The sequence below is a fragment of the Rattus norvegicus genome, chromosome 10 (assembly GCF_036323735.1).
Source record: "Rattus norvegicus strain BN/NHsdMcwi chromosome 10, GRCr8, whole genome shotgun sequence".
NCBI classification, from domain to species: Eukaryota; Metazoa; Chordata; class Mammalia; order Rodentia; family Muridae; genus Rattus; species Rattus norvegicus.
The window spans coordinates 101,955,348-101,974,879 of NC_086028.1; the positions used below are offsets into that span (position 1 = coordinate 101,955,348).

At 55.8% G+C, this 19,532-nt stretch overlaps 1 protein-coding gene across 1 annotated transcript; it reads right to left on the bottom strand.

Moving 5' to 3' along the window:
- Positions 1–1,759: 1,759 nt before the first annotated feature.
- Positions 1,760–18,309, bottom strand: Evpl (envoplakin). Its single transcript, NM_001107066.2, has 22 exons — positions 18,121–18,309; positions 15,309–15,408; positions 14,998–15,152; positions 14,782–14,908; positions 13,993–14,118; positions 13,792–13,830; positions 13,524–13,685; positions 13,334–13,441; positions 13,114–13,209; positions 11,694–11,819; positions 11,175–11,321; positions 10,723–10,877; positions 10,517–10,614; positions 10,143–10,315; positions 8,867–9,045; positions 8,645–8,783; positions 8,351–8,544; positions 7,900–8,050; positions 6,421–6,504; positions 6,200–6,310; positions 6,016–6,108; positions 1,760–5,382 (listed from the first exon to the last, which is right to left on the bottom strand). Exons 1-22 carry the CDS (start codon positions 18,216–18,218, stop codon positions 1,954–1,956), a joined length of 6,090 nt encoding a protein of 2,029 aa, NP_001100536.1. The 5' UTR covers positions 18,219–18,309; the 3' UTR covers positions 1,760–1,953.
- Positions 18,310–19,532: the final 1,223 nt, after the last annotated feature.

The window sequence follows — 19,532 nt, forward strand, 5'->3', positions numbered from 1 at the left end:
CACTGCTCTTAGGACAGGCAGGATAGGGGCCTGAGACAGGGGGATCCCTGGAGCTCACAGGCTAGCTAGCCTGGTCTATGGGCTGCTGGTGAAACAAAGAGACCCTGTTTGAGGACTTGAGAGATGGCTGCTCTTGCAGAGTTCAGTTCCTAATACCCATACCAGGTGTCTCCTTGTCACCTCTAACTCCAGTCCCAGGGGATTGATGCTTCTGGCCTCCATGCACACACACACACACACACACACACACACACACACACACACACACACACACATACAAACACACATACACACATACAGACATACAGACATACAGACATACACACACATACTCACAGGCATACACACACTCATATACACACTCAGACACACAAGCATGTGCATGCACACATATACACACATACAGACACATATATGCACATACATGCACACACACTCATATACAAACACACACAGACACATACACACTCATATACACATACACAAACATACACATACAGACATAAACACACATACATACACATACAGAATATACACACATACACATACATACTCACAGACATACACACGCATACAGACATACACACACTCATATGCACACATGCACTCGACACAGACACGTGCACACACTCATACACACAGACACACACAAGCATGCGCATGCACACATACACACACACATTCTCACAGACACACATATACACACATACATGCAGATACACGCACACACACACACACACGCATGTGCACACACATGCACACACACTCATCTAGGCTCCGCCCACAGTTACCTGGCAGCAGCCAGGTGTGCCTGACTCACTATAAAAGGGGCTGCTCATCCCCCTCTTCTCTCTCTTGCTCTTCTCCCTTCCTCTCGTCCCTTCCCCCTCTCTCCCCATTCCCCGACTCTTTCCATGTGTCCATGGTTGGCTTCTACTCCTTTCCTCTCTCTCTCTCTTTGCCTTTCTCTGTCTCTACTACCCCCTCGACTCCCCTCCCCATGCCCTGAATAAACTCTATTCTATACTACATCATAGTGTGGCTGGTACCTCAGGGGGAAGGGATGCCTTGGCCTGGGAAGAACACACCCCGAGGGACTTGGGTTCATGTCACCTGCAGGTTGGCAGGTGGAGGGCTTGGGTTCATGTCACCTGCAGGTCGTCAGGTTCCTGTGTTATTTGTTGGATTTAATGGTGCACTTTCGAAAGGCACACAGGTGCTCCCTGCATGGGGGTGGGGTGCATAACTCCTCTGACGTCTGTTAACAGGTGTCAGGTTGGATAAGAGACCCCAGCCTTTGGCCCTCACTGCGCAGCTGCAGAGCCAGGCAGGTCCCCGAGAGAGGGCGCCCTCTGCTGGTCTCGATTTTGTTTTAAGCTACTGAAGAGTTGAAATCCCGTTTGGAGGACCTCGTTAAACCAGAGGTGGGGGGTAGGGCAGCTCTCTGATCCTAGGAGTGGTGACAGCACCTGGGGTGTTCTAAATAGTCCCATCATCAACACTAAGCTGTTGCTGACCTTCTGAGTGACACATGGGAAATGTAACTCGTTCCTGAGTTTCTGGTTCTAGAGGGCAGGAACTGAGGGGCCAGGGGTCTTCCGAGGTCTCGTTTGATGACCTGTTTCTCAGGCAGATGGGTTGGGCACATCCACCCCACATAACACATAATTTTTGGGGGGAAATGCCCAATTGGAGTTGCTTATGGGCTCACACCCTAGACATACTGACCCTGCAACCCCACATGAGAGTGAGACACGGCACCAAGATAATTCATTTATTAGAAGCAGGGGGTGGGAGGGATAACAGAGCTTCCCATGTTTGGGGACAGGGCCCAACACAAGTGACTGCACAGTGAGGTGGATGGACAGGAGGAGGACCGCTGCCTGGGATTATGCTGCTCCAGGACAAGGCGGTGCACGCCTGCATTCTAACTTCCCTCCTGCAGAGCCCTCCTCAACGCACACAGGAGCGAGGCAGGGTGGGGGAGGCCACTCGGTAGCAGCGGTAGCCTTCCAGCATGGCTGGGAGAAGTAGCAGGCCACTTAGAGGATCTTTGTGGCAGCGCCCCATGGCCTCCTTGTAGCTCAGCCTCTCCTTGGTGATGGGGTCTGTCAAATCCTTCTCGTAGCTGGATTCGTCTTGCAGGAGCTGACCTAGGTCTTCGCTGATCATCCCGCAGAGCACAGCCTGAGGGACGGGGATGCGTCCTGTCCTCTTGGGATCGATGAGGCCCCCAGTAAGGTGCTGCACCAGTAGGTGGGGAAGCACGCTTTCCTGGGGCATCCAGCCCTTCTGGATGGCCTCACCCACTGACAGCCTCTTCCTGGTGACTGGGTCCTCGATGCCGGTGAAGGCCTTCTGAGCGTTGAGCAGACGTTGGGTGGAGGTGTTCTCAATGAGTCCCTGCTCCACTGCCTTGTGTACGGAGTATCGTTCTCGGCTGAGAAGATCTACGATGCCTCCTGTGGCTGCCTGGGCCTCCAACAGCTTCTGCCCAGTGATGGGATCCAGCATGTTCTTGGCCACAGCTGCCTTGATGCTACACTTGTTATCTGTGGTTGTATCATAAACCCCAGCGATGGGGAAGCTATCCTCAGTGAGCCCCAAAGAAAGGCCTGGGGAGAAGAAGCCGGTACTCTGGGGTCCTGGGGAGCAGACTGGGGACTTGGAGATGATGGACCCAATGGAGAGTGAGGAACTGGGCTTGGTCTCCCCTGCCACAAGCAGGGCAAACTCGGAGATGGGGAGGCGGCCATCTTTGTACCTGTGATATTCTTCTTTGGAGATGCGGCGGCAGCGGAGGGCGGCCTCAATGGAGTATTGCTTCCCGCTCTTGCGGTCCAAGAGCACAGACTCCTCCCCACAGGGACTGGAGGTGGTAACTTCTTCCCAGTCACACTCCAGCTCCTGCAGCTGGAGGTACTGGCCTCTGTCGATGATACCCCTCTTGTAGGCCTCGTAGGGAGACATGTCATTCCCGGTCTCTGGTTCCAAGATGCAGATCTTGGTGGAAAGGTTGGTCTCCCGTGTCTGGGTTTCCTGGTTGAGCTCCTCCCGGCTCACTTTGGTGTGCAGGTCCCTGAGGGTCCTTTCCTTCTCGTATATCTTGTCCTTTTCATGGAGAATGGCAGCCTCGAGCTGTGAGAGGGCCTGGCTCCGCTGAGCGGCCTTCTGGCGCTCGCTCTCCGTCTTCTGGCTAAGCAGCCGCCCCTCCTCTTGTAGCTGCTGGGCTTTCTGTAGCTTCTGCTGCTCCAGCTCTCGGAGCTCTCTCTGCAGCCGCCCACAGTCCTGGCTTGCCTGGTCCCGGGCCTTCTGGAGTGACCAGGACCTCCTCAGAGCCTCGGCTCGGTCGATCCGCTCTTTCAAGCTCCGGACATCCTCCTCCCGACTCTGGCGTGCTGCTCGCTCCCGGTTAAGGGTTTCCCACACACGGGCCCTCTCGCTCTCCAGGACTGGGTCCTTCTCCACCCTGATCACTTCCTTATATATGGTCTTTTCCTGTGATTTCGTTTTCTGAAGGAGGTCGACCTCAACCTGCAGGCCCTTGCACTCCCGGTGTAGCTCGATCACCCGGTTCTTCTCCTGATCCAGCTCTCGCCTCAGAGCTTCTGTGGACCTCTCCAGATCCGGATCCTTTTCTAACTTGACTACCTCCTCCATGATGATCTTTTCCTGCAGGGCAGGAGGCCGCTTCTCCAGCTCCTGGATCTTCAGGGTCAGTTGCCGCAGCTCCCTCTCCGCAGCCAGCTTCTTGCTGCGGTCCTCCTCGAAGCTGAGCATGGCCTCCTCCTCCTCCACGCTGGCGCTCAGCTGCCGCACCTCCAGCTCCAGCTGCCGCCGCCTCCCCACCTCCTCATCCAAGCTCCGGCTCAGCCGGCTGTGCTCCTCGTGCAGCTTCGGGTCCTTCTGGGTGACCACCACCTCCTGCACTACGATCTGCTCCTCGGGGCGTCTCCTCTCCAGCAGCAGATACTTGTTCTGCAGCTCGTAGACAGCATCCTCGGCGGCTCGCCTCTTCTGGACGGCCTCCCGCACCTCCTGCCGGAGCCTCTCGGCCTCTTTCTCCAGCACTGGATCCTTCTCATGCCTCACCACCTCTTTGTTCACCATCTTGGTCTCCACCTTGGACCGCTCACGCTTCCACTCATCGCGTTCGCCCTGGAGCCGGATGAGCTGCTCTTGACAGCGCCCGTGGGTGTTGACCAGTTCATTGAGCTGAGCCTTGAGGCGGTCGATCTCCCGGAGCACCTCTGGGTTCTTCTCGTGCCTCACCACCTCCTGCGTCACCTCCTTATATTCCACCACGGGCTTCTGAGCCCGCAGGACCTCCAGCTCAGGCAGCAGCTTCTCCACCTCCCGCTCCACACAGCTCTTCTTGCTGCCTGTCTCCTGCAGCTGGGCCCGGAGCCTCAGGATCTCCTGCTCTGTCTCCGGGTGCACCTGGAAGATCTCGCTGACGCGCTCCTGCAGCTGCACCTTAGGCTTCTGCTTCTCTACCGCCCTGTACTTGTCCTGCAGTTCCTGCAGTTCCCTGGCCAACATGACGTTCTTGTTCTTCTCCTCCTCCAGGAGGCTTCTCAGCCTGGAGGCTTCCTTGAGAAGCCCAGGGTCCTGCTCCACTTTCTTCACCTCCTTCACAATGACCTTGGGCTCCACGGAGCTGATCGCCTGCTCCAGGTCTTTGATGCGAGCCTGTGTCTTGGCTACTGCTTCCTTCGCCCCCTTCCTCCGTGCAGCATCTTCCTCGATCTGCAGCCTTAGCGTCTGGGCCGCCTTCACCATTTCCAGATCCTTCTCCACCTTAACTACCTCCTTCACCACCACCTTCTCCTTCACATTTATCTCCTTCTGCTCCAGGGTCAGCAACTCATCCTTCAGCCCCTCCAGCCTGGCTGCGAGGACGGCGTTCTCCCCACGCAGCCCCTGCATCTCATTGTGGAGCTGGGTAACCTGGCTGTCCAGGCCGGGGTCCCTCTCAATTTGGGTGACCTCTTTGGTCAGCAGGTGAGGCTGCATGGCCTTCCTCTTGCCCTCCAAGTGGACAACCTTTTGGGCCACCACCTCCAGCTCGGCTTGTAGGCGGGCTCGCCTCTTGCCTTCTTCCTCCAGCCGGGACGATGCCTGAAGCACGTTACTCTTTAGCTGGGGGTCCCGGTAGAACTCTACCACTTCCTTCTCCTCCAGCCGAGCCACAGGCTGCTGGGTCCTCAGCTGCAGCAGCTGCTGCCTCCGCTCCTCCAGTTCACGCTGCACCTCAGCCACGCGTTTCCTCTCTTCCTCGAGCTGGGTCTTCAGGACCTCTGACTCTGTCTTTGTATGTGCTGGACTGCCAGATCCTTGTCTTGCACTGTGGATGGCTTGGAAGTCCTCATTGAGCTCCTTCTGTGGTGACCAGGAAAGAGAGAGACAGTCCTGAGGTGAGCAAAAACTGGAGCCCCATTTTTCTGCGCCCTACCCCTGAGGTCAGAGACCTCCTCCTCCTCGCTTTCTTAGATTCCCTGGTAGGTCCTGGGCGATGGAGCTGAAGACTCGTGATACTTGGACACAGGATTTCGAAGACCTCAGTGAATTGCTGTTAGGATACAAGGCAGGGTCTGGAACTCCCCAGCTCTGCCCCGGGGGTGGGGCTAATCTTCTCCAGTAGATAGTGAAAAATGGCTCAGAAAGAGAGAAACTGGCAAGCCACAGGCACCATAAAGAGTTCCTGGCTTCCACTCAACTCTCACTGGAGACCTAGATGGTCCATTGCCTATGTGACTGGGTCCTAAGGTTAAGGATTATGGAGTATTTCTTGGCTCTCTAGGCCTCTCTTGTCCCCTTTGCTTATGACTAAGCAAAGACTGGAGGGCACCTCCAGAGCCTGCCTAGAGTAGGCACAACCTGTATGAACTTCTGGAGAAATCTTCATGTCCAGGTCTGACCAGAGGCTGAGGCTGCAGTGGGGAAAGGTGACATCCAGGCCCACCCCAGACCAGCTGGGCTGCTGTGTCCACAGAGTGGGCACCGACATTTTACCTTCTCCAGCATCTTCTTAGCAAACTCCAGCTGGTGCAGCTGCTGCTGTTCCGCTGCGGCGACCTCAGTGTAAGCTTTAGTAAGGTTCTTCTCCTGGGGAACCAAATTGGGAGAGGGAGAGCAGAGTCAGCTCAGCCTGAGGAGCTGTAGAGCTGATGCCAGGAGATGCTAAGCCCTGCCTCACCTGAGCCTGGATGTTCTCCTTTAAGGAAATCACTCTGAGTCTCTTAGGGGCGGACACCGCCAAGGTGGGCTCCAGGGAGCAGCGGTAGGTGTCTGCTCGCAGCTCATACTCCTGAACAGGAAGGAAAGTCACTTACAGAGACTGGACATGGGGGGGTCGGGGATAGCAGAGCAAGGGAGGCTGGTGAAATCAGAAGTAGAAGCTGAAGTAAAAGTGCTCACCTGGAGAGCCTCCTGCAGGTCCCGGGTGAGGCGGGCCACTGTGGCCTGGTCCTGCTCACGACCCAGGATTTCCTGTATCAGCCTCTGCCAAGGAGGAAGCCAGAGTCACAGAGGCTGGGGAAAGTTCCTTTCCTTCTAGCTGGCATTCCCAGCACCACAATTAGCCAGGACACACAGGCAAAGGGTACTCAGAGATGCCTCCCTTCTCTTGGACATTCCTGTCTGATGGCCCTGGAGTTCTGTCTTAGCCCAGTGGCTCTTGCATTGTATATCTAGTGTTATTAGGCCACAGATCTGCTGGATCCAAATGCCAGTGAGACCCTGCAGCCCTGGGCATGCCTGAGAAGGAACATCTTGGAGAAGCTTCCAGGGACCAGTGTCTGGAGACCACTGCTCATCCAGTTATTCTGAACCCATTTTGATTCATCTAGAATCTAAAGGAGGAGGAGAAGGAGGAAGAGGAAGAAGAGGAAGAAGAGGAAGGAAGGAAGGAAGGAAGGAAGGAAGGAAGGAAGGAAGGAGAGGCAGCTAGATATCTATGAGTTCGAGGCCAGCCTGGTCAACAGAGTGAGTTCTAGAATAGCAGCAGGGCTACACAGAGAAACCCCCTGTCTGAGCCAGTGGAGGAAAACTCAAAAGAAAAAAGTACCAAACGCTCTAAGAAGTCCAGCTTCACTTTTCTGGGAAGGGCCCCACCCTACCCCCTTGGACTAATATCTTGGCTCCTCAGAGACCTCCAAAGACAACTTTCAATCTGAGGGTGGGGCTGGAGAGATGGCTCAGCGGTTAAGAGCACCGACTGCTCTTCCAGAGGTTCTGAGTTCAATTCCCAGCAACCACATGGTGGCTCACAGCCATCTGTAATGGGATCTGATGCCCTTTTCTGGTGTGTCTGAAGACAGTGACAGTGTACTCATATAAATAAAATAAATAAATCTTTTAAAAAAAATCTGAGGGTGACCCTCTTCCCCCATGGATCCTAAGGCTGTAATGTCAAGTCCAGATTCTGTCCTGTAGCTTAGAAGAACCGGGATGGATTGTCTCTGCCTCCCAGGGACCAAAATTCTTTGGGTGGGACATTTCTCATCTACCTGACTCCCAGAGCTTTTTTCTCAGATCACTTGCCCTCACTCCCACATATGTCCACCAGGGGGTGCTCACACCAAGCTGGTGGCTGGCCTGTGTCTAAAAGCCTCAGGGATGGGCTTCCCCAACAGGTGCCCTCCACTCTCCGGTTATCCCCTACAACCTTAGCAAGGGTGAAAAGAATCCCACCACTGGAAAGGGGTGTTGACAAGGCTGTGGAGGGGTAAGGCCACCCCACCACCATCTCCTGATCTGACCTATGTAGCCTCTCTTGTTTTTGAGACTTGGTCCCTGCTGGGGAGGTGGCTGGAAAGAAACAGGTAGCTGGCGGCCCCTGCTCTGGGCCAGGCCCTGACTCAGGTAATTTCCCCTGCCAGGGCCCCAGCCTCTCACCTTCTGTGCTTGCAGCTTGTAGGCGATCTGGCTTGGCCCGTCGCTGGGCTGCACACGGTGGTGGGGCAGCTGCTCCAGCCAGGAGCTCAGGTTGTCCCTGCTGTTCTTGAGCTGCTGGTGGGTGAGGCTGGCATCCTGTAGTATCTTCTCCCTGCCAGAGGACAAGGTTCCACGTAGGTACAAGGGACGGACATCCAGGGATGGGTCGGGGGTGCGCAGAGAGGGCTGGTGGATCCTTCCAACCCGGGACAGAACCGAAGGCCTGAGCGACAGGCCGTGCAAGTAATGGAGACTGTGTCTCAGAGATGCAATGAATGGTGTCTGTCTGGCACTCCAAAGGGAGAAAATTAGGTATAGTTATCCCATTTTAGAGGCAAGGAAACAGCCCCAGAGGGGTTATGTCACCAGTTCACCGGCAGCAGTGCCCGGGGAACCCCTTCCTTCTACTTACCTCAAATCCAGCTGGTCCCCCACGCTGTGGTAACGGTCGGTGAGGGCTCGCACTTGGCGCTGCTGGCGCGGCAGGTCCTGGCAGAACTCTTGGAAATTGTTCTGCAGCGCACCGCACGCGTGCTCCGCGGCCTTCAGCTGCCGGTGCAGCCCCAACACGCAGGCCTGCTGCTGGAGGAGCTCTTTCCGCTGGCGCTGTGGAGAAGGGAGGCAGAATGGAGCACGCTCCGGGATACCCAGACCACTCCTTCCCTTCCCTCCTATCAGGACACCGCGGCGGGCTGCTTAACCCTACCTGCAGCTCGCTGACCCTCTCCTGCAGTGCCCCAGAGCCTTCAGGGATGGGGCCCTCCTGTGCCAGGGTAGCTTCAAAGCCTTGGATGATCCCATCTGCCTCCTGGATCTGCTTCTCCAGGCCCAGAGCAGCCTTGGCTCTGAGGTGAGGAAGCAACAGCCAGTTAGCTCAACCACACGCTCCTGTGACCATTCAGAGGACGGCCCTCTCCCAAGCACTCACTTCTCCCCATAGAGGTAGCACAGGCTATGCACATCACTATACTTGTTCTTGACATTATTGAGGACCACAGGCAGCTGCAGGGCCGCTGAGCCTGTAGGCTTAGTCGACAGAAACGCCTCACACTCCTGCTGGGCTGCCTCCTTCTCAGCTCCCAGGTTCTGAAGATGCTGTGCCGTGCCCTGGGTCAGGGGTGGAGTGGGCAGAGAACACAGTCAGGGATTTCTGGGTCACTTAACCCTATGCCTGCGAAGGCGTGATACAGATGTGGGGCCGGGCCTGTCTCTTCTTGTCCCTGTATGTGGATAGCCTAGGGCAGGACAGCCTCTCTCAGCCCCTACTCACACCCGGGCCTCTTCGACCGCAGAATGATGGACTGGGTGTGTGTGTGTGTGTGTGTGTGTGTGTGTGTGTGTGTGTGTGTGAAATGAGAGCTTGTATATTAGGTCCTTAGCAACAGGAACCAAGCGCACTGTGACCTGGCGTTGCTACTGTCAGTCAGTGTCCTGGTCAGGCCTGCTACCTTCCTGTTGCTTCAGGCTAAGCAGGAAGAACCCTGGCTGAATTCACTCAGGGCGGCTGCCTTCTGTCTCTCATCACAATGAATCCACCTACTTTGGTGTGGCAGGGTCAGCCATCAGCCTCTGGCATCCTCACACAGCACCTGACTTCACATCCCCTGCCCTTGCCCTCGGGAAGCCTCTCCTCTCCTCTCCTCCCTGGCCGGGCTGGGCTACTGCCCCCCTCCCCGCCCCCACTGCATGGCAGACAGACCGGAACAGGTTAGACAACCATGTAAATCAACATGGTTCGAATTTTTTTTCAAAAAACCAAACACTAATGGTATGCTATATTTGAACAGAAACCGGTTTGGAAGGCCAACTAGAATGCATGGGCGCCTTCAGGCTGCGGGGTTCATGTGACAGAGAACATGGTCACCACTGGCTGACAAGACAGTGTTTCCATCCCTTTCCCTGTATCACTGAGAACTCTTTCCCTCTGGGAACTCCCCGGCTCCCTTGCTGTACCCAGGACTCTTGTTAGAAAAAAGTCCATGTGTCAGGCCTCTACTCTGGGCCAGACTTTGTCACACTTTCATACCCCGGGATGCTCAAAGGATGTGGGTACCACCCCAGAGATGAGAAAACCAAAGACAGTGGAAGAACCAGAATGGGAGCCCTATTTTCTGAGTCCATGGCCCCAGGAGTGTGTACACCCCCAGGGCAGGGCCCTTTCTTGTCCTGAAGCTCTCAAGGCCACCTCAAGGCCACTCGCTTACCTCACAGCTCTGGATTCGGCCCTCTAGGTCCTTCAGTGGAGAAGAGTCGTTCAACGGGCTCCGAGCCCAGCTCAGCACCTGCCTCTCTACCTGTCCCAGATCCCCATCCAGCTGGGTCATCTGTGACAGGAGCTTCTGAGCCTGTGGGTCAGCCGGGGCTGAGCCTGCCGGAGCTGGGGACAGAAACACTAGTGAGGTTCCAAGCCTACTATGTCTGCCTGACATGGGCCCTCCCTGGGTGCCTGCAGGATGTGGGGGGACCTGAAGGATGGGGAGGGCCTCACTGAGGGAAGAATAGTCTAGTCGTAGAGATGGAATACCTTCTACCCGGCACGGCCCACCCACCAGTGCCCTCCCTGGACATCCTCTGGTACCCTGCTGGCCCTGCTGTAAGTGCTCTGCTGAAGCATTCTTGAGACGACTCTTCTCTGTAGACAGCTTCTGCTTCAGGGTCTGCAGCTCGGAGGCCAACCTGGAGGGGGTAAGAGGACAGTGTCTCTCAGTCTATCCAGCCCTAGCACTCACTGCCTCAGAGGAAAGCATTGGCCCTGGTGCCTGTGAGCATCCTGGGGTGAGCCACCTGGAGGCTTTGGCTACAGCTTCTGGGTCTGGTGCTGGGATGCAGAGGCAGGCAGCTGGGGCACTCTTGGTCTCTCCTCCAGGGCCCTGAACCACCCAGGTGTAGGGGTCAGCATTATCCTTGAGTGTGTACCGCTCTCCCCGAAGCAGCTGCACCTGAGGGGACGGTGGAGAAGGGCTCGTGTGGGATGGAGGGTTGGGACTGGAGAGGTGGCTAGGGGCAAGATGGGTGGAGACAGCAGCTGGAAGGAGGAGGAGGTCAGAGAAGAGGTGGGAGGGGCTGGGGTAAGGTTGAGGACAGATCAGAGGTGGGACAGGTTTGAGGGGTGGGGCCGGGTCAGGGAAGGAGTGAGAAGAGGGAGGGGCAGGGTGGGGCGGGTTAGAGACTGAAGCAGTGTAGGGAGGTGGGGGACAGAGGCTGGGGTGGGTGAGGAGGGCAGGGGGAGGGCGTACTTCTCCGGAGTCCCAGTCACAGATGCTGTCCACGTGCAGGGGCTGCTTGGGTGGGTTCCTGCGCTGTGGCAGCGGGGCCACCTCCTGGCTTCGTCGCTGCAGCTCTCCAATAGTCCTCTCTGCTATGGCCAGCTGCTTCTCCTCTGCCTATTGGGACCCAGACAACAGCAGCTCAGGTCGGTCAGGGTGGGATAGAAGCCACCTCCTGCCTCCTTCCCATCTCCCAAAGGGAGTGTGGCCTTCCTCTGGGGAGAAGCTAAGTCAGACTGTAGATGGACGGAGGGTACGGATGCTGGCTAATATCACACGGGCCTCGGGGAGGAAGCTGTGGGGACCTCAGAGCTCGTCCAGGCTTCTCAGGTCACGTTACAGATAGCATAGCAAAGTGTAGGAGGGTCAGGGCTCCTGCTGCAGCAACCTCTTCTCCTGGGGGTTTAGGGCTGCACTGGGGACTTCTTTTCTAGAGAGAAAGCTCTAAGCCAGGGGCAGGATGCAGATGGCCCAGTGGGACTGTCTCACCTCCAGCTGTAGCAGGAGCTCTGTTGGGGAGACAGAGGAGTCCCCAGCGCCAAAGCTGTACTTGGTGTCCAGGTTGGAGCTGAGCTTTGCCAGGGTCTGGCTGGCTGAGTCGGCCTCTTCCTGGAACTAAGGTCAGTGGGTGGTCAAGGGCAGAGCCGGGGGTGGGGTGGGGGGAACCTCCAAAATGGCTGGATACAGACCAGGTCAAACTCACGCTACAATAAAATTCAAGTCAGGCTAAACCCAGGCCAGCCACACTCAAACCAGCTTTAAACAACAAAGCAAAACAAAACAGACTAAATCTAAGCCAGCTAAGCGAAGACACCTGCCCAGACAGTGGGATCTTTTTAAATGGGGGTGACCATAAATGGGACATTTTTGGTTCACTGAAAGTAGCTTTTAGGGGCTGGAGAGGTGGCTCAGCGGTTAAGAGCACTGATTGCTCTTCCAGAGGTCCTGAGTTCAAATCCCAGCAACCACATGGTGGCTCAGAACCATCTGTAATGGGGATCTGATCCCCTCTTATGGTGTGCATGAAGACAGTGACAGTGTACTCATACATGAAATAAATAAATCTTAAAAAAATAGCTTTTAGTGTCATAAGGCAACATTCTGGCTTTGTACTCAAGGGTCTGGTGCATTCCAGTCAAATTTTCTAGAACTGAGCTATACCAGAGTAATTTTGCAATAGAGTCTCACAAAGTAGCCCAGGCTAGCCTCAAGCTTGCTATCCTGTTCTCTGCTCCCCAAGTCCCTTTCAGCCACAGTTACCACACTAGACGCCATCGGTTATGTTTTTTTTATTATTAGGGTTTTTTTTTTTTGACATGGGGTCTTACTATATAGTCTTGGTTGGCCTCACATTTGCTAGGTAGACCAGGCTGTCCTTGAACTCACAGAGATCTGCCTGCTTCTGGCCTCTCAGGCCCCCGCACTCATGTGACGTATTCACACACACAGACATACGCATGTACCCATAGCTTAAAATAGAATAATGAAAAAAGAAAGAAAAGAACTCAGGGGCAGGAGATGCAACCTAGTTTGTAGCATTTATAGAGAGGCCCTGAGTTCAATTCCCAGCACCGCATAAAAAGGCACACACAGTAGCCCATGCCTTAAGGCCAGCACTTAGGAGGGTCTAAAGTTCTCCACCATCCTCAGCTACATCGTGAGTTTGAGGTCAGCCTGAGTTAAGTGAGACTGTGTCCCAAAATTAATTCGTAAATTTTAAAAAATTAGAAAAAATAAAACAAAACTCACTTGCTAGGGGTGAAATCACCCCGCTGAGAATGTCCTTCTTGACATTAGTTTCCCCACAGGGACTTAGGCCTAAAGCCCCAGTTCCCTTCTATGCTATGTTGCCCTTGAACCCTGCCCCCACTCCCCAGCCACCACCCTGGGTCCCTGGCCCCAGGCTCACCCTTCGGTAGTCCTCCACATGCTGCAGCTGGCTCTCCTGACAGATGCACAGGTTTAGGAAATTCTGCCACTCCATTTTGAGGGCCTCCTGGTGGGCCTGGAGCACAGCGGGGTGAACACTGAAATCTCGCCACACCCACCGCCCTCTCTTCCGTTTGGGGAGCATGGGGTAAGGGTGTATATGTGTGCGGGGGGGGGGGGGGGAGGTGGGACCTTCACACCTGGATGGGCCCAATGGCCGGGTGCCCGAGCTCGACCATGCGCTCTGCGTCATCCTCCAACTGGTTTATACTCTGTTCCTGGGCCAGCAGCTCATGCTGCTTGAAGTGCTAGAAGGATTGAAGCAGGGACAGCCATGAGCAAGAAAATGGCCCTAGACACCCCCCACTGCCCCAGCCTGTCCCCACAGACCTCATACTCTCGCCTCACACCAGCGGGGTCAGGCATGAGGTCACTCCAATCCTGCTGCAGGATGCGGCCTTGTTGATCCGCCAGGGCGCCCAGCTGCTTCGTGCAGCCCTGCAGGTGTGTGTACAAGCTGCCCAGACTCTGCCGGCGCCACGAGGCTGCCTTCTATGCTCGGGAGAGAAGGAAGTGGCAAGGGGTAGTGTCAGGGCCCTGGGCAACCGTGGCCCTGGGAAGGGCTGAGGCAAAGAGGTCCCACCCGGCCCGAACTCACCAGTAGGTCACGGTATTGGTTCCTGATGGCGTTTGCATCCTGCCTCAAGAGAGAAACAGGGTTTAGTGTGATGGCTCCCCGCATACAGGCTGATCTCCACCAACATCCCCCCCCCCTTTAACTCTCCCTTTTAAGGCCAGATAGCCTGATTGTGATGGGAGAAAGGGGGGTCCACACCAGGTTGCACAGGGATGCACCCACCGGTCCCACCAGTGTCCGCAGCTGCTGCCCGTAAGCCTCGATTTCCCTCTGCAGGATGTTGTGCTCGGCCACCTGCTGTTCCAGTTCTGCCATCCCAGGCCCATAGTGGCCCTCACAGATCAGCTTCTACAGAAGAGCCAGGTCCTCAGTCCTACCAGGAAGGTCTATGTCCCGCAGCCCAGAGAACCCTTCCCACCCCACCCCCCACAGCCACCTGTGTCCTCCCCACAACAGGAGAGCAGAGTTAGTCATAGAGGCAAAGAGTGGACAGGCTGGGTAAGCAGCCTGGGGCAATGGTAGCTGTTCCCCATAGCTGGGACACTACTGCTGTCCTGTGGCGGTCAGGACTAAGGCCCTGAGTCCCATTGGTTCTCAGGATTCATGCTCTACTCTTGGGCTATCTCTCGCCCAAGCCTCAGCAACCGATGCCTGGACATATCCAGCCAGACCCAGGACCTGCCCTGCCCCATGGTCCCTGGTTCCCGTCACAATGCATCAAACACAACTGCTCAGCGTCCTGTGACTTGGTATGTCCACTGCCCATCCAACCTCAGTCTTCCCAGAGGGAGCCTTTTTGCCTTCCCAGGAGGTCCCCACTCATCACTGTGACCGAGCTACCTCTTTCCACCTCTTCCTGACTTCTACAGGAAGCCTCCCCTCCTCCATCCCTGAGCTCCTCCCAGGTTCGAAGTTAAAGCTCCAACAGACACCATTCTGCCTTGCTCTCTGACCGCACCGGCTGTGGTTCTGAGCTCCTTGAGAATGTGTCCGTCGATGGCTGCCCCTGACCTGTTTCTGCTCCAGCACCCGTGTCCAGTCGACCCTGGGCCCCACATCCGGCGGCAGCACTATCTTCTCATACAGAGCTCGATACTCCGCACACTCCTGGGTCACTCGTTCGTGCAGCTGCTTGATGCTGCCAAGGGGGGGGGGGCACCGGGTCAGAGCTGGGCTGGGTTCTCTGGGGATCCCCCGCACCTCCACTGTGAGACCCGGCTCACTCACTCTTTCTCAATCTCCTCAGCCTGTGGGTGCTTGAGGCGCCGAGCCTTGTCTACATCCAGGAAGAGATCTTTGAGGAGTACCTCCGCTTCCTTCAGGTTGCGGCCCGTCTCCTGCTGGTGCTGTAGTGCCTGATTCTGTGCACCATTCTGCCGATCCTGGTGAGGCATGACCCATGTGGTCAGGGCGCAAAGGCTCACCACAAGTTCCCCAATGTTCTTGTTGACCTGTCCCCCCCCCCCCGCTGGTCTGACCACTCCCCACCAGGCCCTGGGCCTCCATTTCCCTCCCCTCACGCTCTGGCAGGGACTTACTTGCTGCAGCTTCTTCTGAGTCTCCAAAATGTCCCTCTCTACCTGGTCAGCATTGGCTTGCATGCGAGAGATGAGCAGAGCCAGTTCCTGGGTTGCAGCCCTGGTTGGATTGTCGGGAGCACAGGACAGCAGTTATGGAAAGGTCCTCTGTGCCTGCCACGTAGGACCCATTCCCCAGATCCCCCAACCCCGGCCTTCTACAGAGAAGAGTCCGTGGGTCTGAGCTCTGAGAGGCTCAGTCTTAGATGGAGGATGAGGGTACTGTCCCCTGTAGAAGGCTTGGAAAGTGAGAATCTAGGTCTGTGTGTGGCTATAAAGTGTATTCCTCAGGTACTCCAAGACCTTCCCAACGCCTGCCTGCTTCCCAGGGTGGCGGCAGGTGGCCCAGTGAGAAAGAAAATACCCAAGACAGCCTGCCTGGCTTCAGGAAAGGCAGTTGTGTTGACCGAGGGCAGGGAGTAGAGGCAACTCCCCAGTCTCAACTTCTCCCCATCCCCCACCATGTCCGCTTCCACCATTCTTCTTGCCCAATGGGGCTTCAGCAATATGGAGATTTTAGTGACTCCCTGGAGGAACCAGGCAGGGGGCAGCCAAGAGATGGTTGGGGTACCCGGATATCCTCCTGCTGATTTAGGGACACAAGAAAAGCTTGGCTTCCAGCCCCGTTTGCTCTGTTGGCATGACCGTGAGGAAGCCTGTTGCTCGGGCCCCAAGCTTCTTGCCCATGCAGTCTCTCAGTGTCCTCCAGAGAGTTCCTACTGTGTGCTTGAGCTCTGGGGGCAAGAATCAGGCAGACCCGAATGAGCATCCTTGTGAGAACAACACCTTGCAGGAGCCACACTCCAGGCCACAAGGAAATGCTAGCTGGGCTGCATCCAGACTGTGAAGGGGAGTGCCAATGAAGAGAACTGTCTGAAGAAGTCCGTGGCCAACATGGGCTTGGTCTTTCTCACTAGTACTCAGTACATAGGGAAACCCTGTCTCAAACAAACAAAATAAAAAACCAATACTGCTCCCCACCCCCACAAACAACAAGAACTTGCCATAACCAAGGCTTATTCCATAGCCCAGGCTGGCCTGGAACTTACTATGATGCCCTACCAACTCTGGCTAAATGGTTTTTTTTTTTTTTTTTGTTTTTTTTGTTTTTTTTTCGGAGCTGGGGACTGAACCCAGGGCCTTGCGTTTGCTAGGCAAGCACTCTACCACTGAGCTAAATCCCCAACCCCCTAAATGGGGTTTTAATACCTTCACCATAGGCTTTGAGACAGGATCTCACTATGTACCCTGGGCTAGCCCAAATTCACTATCTAGGCCAGGCTAGCCTCAAATTCATAGAGATTGCCTGCCTGAGCCTTTCATGCTAGGATTAAAGCCACGTGCCACCATGCCTGGCCCTGAGCACAGAGGTCTCCTAGGCACTGGAAGAATTAAGCCACAGGAAGCGCCCAGCTCAGGGCCATGTACATATTATTCTATGTGGTTTTGCCCACATGTGTTTCTGGGTGTCAGGTCTCGATGCCAGCGGAGACCAGAAGAGGATTCCGTGGACCTCTAGTTACAGACAGCTGTGAATGTAGACGCTGGGATTTGAACTCGGGACCTCTGGAAGGACAGCCAATGTCCTTAACCACTGAGCCATCTCTCCAGCCTCCAGTCTCACTGTGTGTGGCCCTGGCTGGCCTACCCTCCAACTCACAGATCCGCTAGTCTCTTCCTCTGGAGTGCTGAGATTAAAGGCAACATATTAATTTTTATTGTACGGAAGTGAGCACCTTCAAGGTAGGGACACCAGTGTTTTGCTCGCAGGGCATTCCTAGAGGTTAAGGCAGTCCAGCATACCACAGTTGCTCAATAAAGAAGAGCTCAGTGAGTTGACACCTCTGAGGGAAAGGAGGAGGCCTCAGCAGGACCTGTGAATGAAGCTACAGCAGTCAGGAACTGGAGGCCAGGAGGCTCTGGGAATGCAGGGAGAGCTCAGCCTCAGGTTGGGCTTCCTAGCAGAGAGGCTTCCTCTGGGAACTATGCACTCCACCCTGGGCTGGGCTCAGTGCCTCAGGGAGGCGGTCACTCCAGTGAGAGTCTTAAGCACTGTCTTTCCTGTTGGCCCAGATGCCCAGGCTCTGGGTAGGCACCCTGATCCCTGTCGAGGTAATGGGTACCTGGATCCCAGTCTTTCATCTCCACTCTCTTATCTTGACACCTCTGCACCCCGAAAGACACCTGACTCCAGGCAGACTGCCACCTCCGAGAGAGGGCTTGGGGCCAGCGAGCAGGATGAACATCGTCAAGTCTCTTTGCAGAGAGCTACTGACCAGAGCATGGTACCACCTCCTCTCACCCCCATGAAAAAGGCCTCCTGACTTGAAGGAATCAGACAAGACCCAGGGTCAGGGGAAAGTGTTTTAGGTGGGATGTAGTCCAGCTCAAAAACCCCTCTCTTGAGCCTCCTACTCCTGCCCACTCTGTTTCCCTGCTCACTCCAAGACTTATCCAATCCAAAAGGACCATCAGGGTTGAGTGACAAACAGGGAGCCAGATTCTGCTGTTTCCAGTCATCCGGTCCAGCACCTCTGAAAGGGCACCCTCCGCCTGTGTCCCCTACACCTGCCCTCCTCAGGAGAATGTGGGTGGCAGCAGGCTATCCATCCCTTGCTCAACCTGGGCCACAGGCAGGAGAGAGTCCACCCTTGGGCCCTTGGCCTCGGGATACCAAATGCCAGAACTAGGCTCTGCCGCCAACAGGTAGCTAGAACATACCTGGGCCCTGCACCACCCCGATCCCAGCACCGCTACCCAGGACCCCGCTCACCGACTGTGCTTGTTGGGGGAGCCCTTAGGGGACCCCTTAGCTGGGGAGCCCTTGGGGGACCCCTTGGCTGGAGAGCCTTTGCTCAGCCCCTTGAACATGGTGGTGAAGCAGGCGCCGGTTCAGGCTGGGCTCTCCTGGAAGGAGGGCGGGAAGGCGACGCGTGTCTTCGCTGGCTACCAGCCGGGCTCTGAAGAGGTGGGAAGGCGGTCGGGTCGGGGAAGGCAGTTTCTGGGAGGCTCCTCCCTGCAGGTGCGGTGTTTCTGCCAGGCCTGGCCCGCGCATGCCCCAGCGCCCGCCCCGACTGTGCAGTCAGCTCCTGCACAACCAGTCTGGGAGGAGAGGGCACAGCCCAGGGGCGGGGCGCCCGCCTGACTCCCACGGAGGTTTGGACTTGCTACACCCACATGCCCAGCCAGAGAGCAGCGATCACACCCAGGTGGGGAAGTGGCCAGGCCAGCGCAATGCGAAACAGACTGACCCAAGCACATTGTTCAGGCCCTGGCTCGGAGGGTCCTAGTGCTGGGGTTAGCCAACCCCTAGAACCCTTGCACAGAGATCCACTATCAACCGGGCCCTCACCCATAGCTCACCCTGCCAGGAGAGGTGGAGAGGTGGGGCCACCCCGGGCCTTGCTCTGTCTCCCACGGAGCAGCTGGTAGACATTCAACCAGGCAGCTAACTTTTTTTCCTTTAAACTTGAGATAGGTTCTTGCTCTGTAGCCCAAGCTGGCAACCAACCTTTTTGTCTCAGTCTCCCAAGTGGTGTGAACCACCATAACTGCTCTCTCGCACCTGATACTTTTTATTTTTTTCGGAGCTGGGGACCGAACCCAGGGCCTTGCGCTTGCTAGGCAAGCGCTCTACCACTGAGCTAAATCCCCAACCCCGCACCTGATACTTTTAAAATGTGTGTGCCACCCAGTTGGGTCTCCATGTTCAGATAGGACCCTTAGAAGCTACTCAGGCTAGCTTCCGAGAGGCCGACTGCGCACCTTCCTGGGTGGGGACCAGAATTGAGCAGCCTTGCAGCCGAGCCTCAGCCGAGGTCACTGTGAAGTCCACAAGTACCCTGCTTGTTCCTCTGTCTGGTTTCCCGGTGAAAAGCCACTGAGTGGTCCTTGTGATTTCTACCCAGTCAGATAGACTGGTGACATTGACTTAAGATTTAGTGGCTTGTCCCTTACATCTGATGCCAAGTCAAATCCTATTTCTAACAAGGCCTCAGAGCAACTGAGGAGCTCCAGCCATCTTTTTTTTTTTTTTTTTTCTTCCCCGTGGAGACCGAACCCAGGGCCTTGCTTGCTAGGCAAGCGCTCTACCACTGAGCTAAATCCCCAATCTCCCCCCCCCCCCCCCCAGCCATCTTTTGGCTGCATCTCACCAAGAAGCTACTGAGTTTGGCCACTGAACTA

What these genes read in the sequence shown, in the direction of transcription:
- Evpl (NM_001107066.2), bottom strand. Translation starts at nt 18,218, where the DNA reads ATGTTCAAGGGGCTGAGCAAAGGCTCTCCAGCCAAGGGGTCCCCCAAG. An exon ending in TGCGGACACTGGTGGGACCG is followed by an intron (nt 13,831 to 13,992) that starts GTGGGTGCATCC and finishes CTCTTGAGGCAG; the next exon opens with GATGCAAACGCCATCAGGAA. An exon ending in CTAAGAAGATGCTGGAGAAG is followed by an intron (nt 5,383 to 6,015) that starts GTAAAATGTCGG and finishes TGGTCACCACAG; the next exon opens with AAGGAGCTCAATGAGGACTT.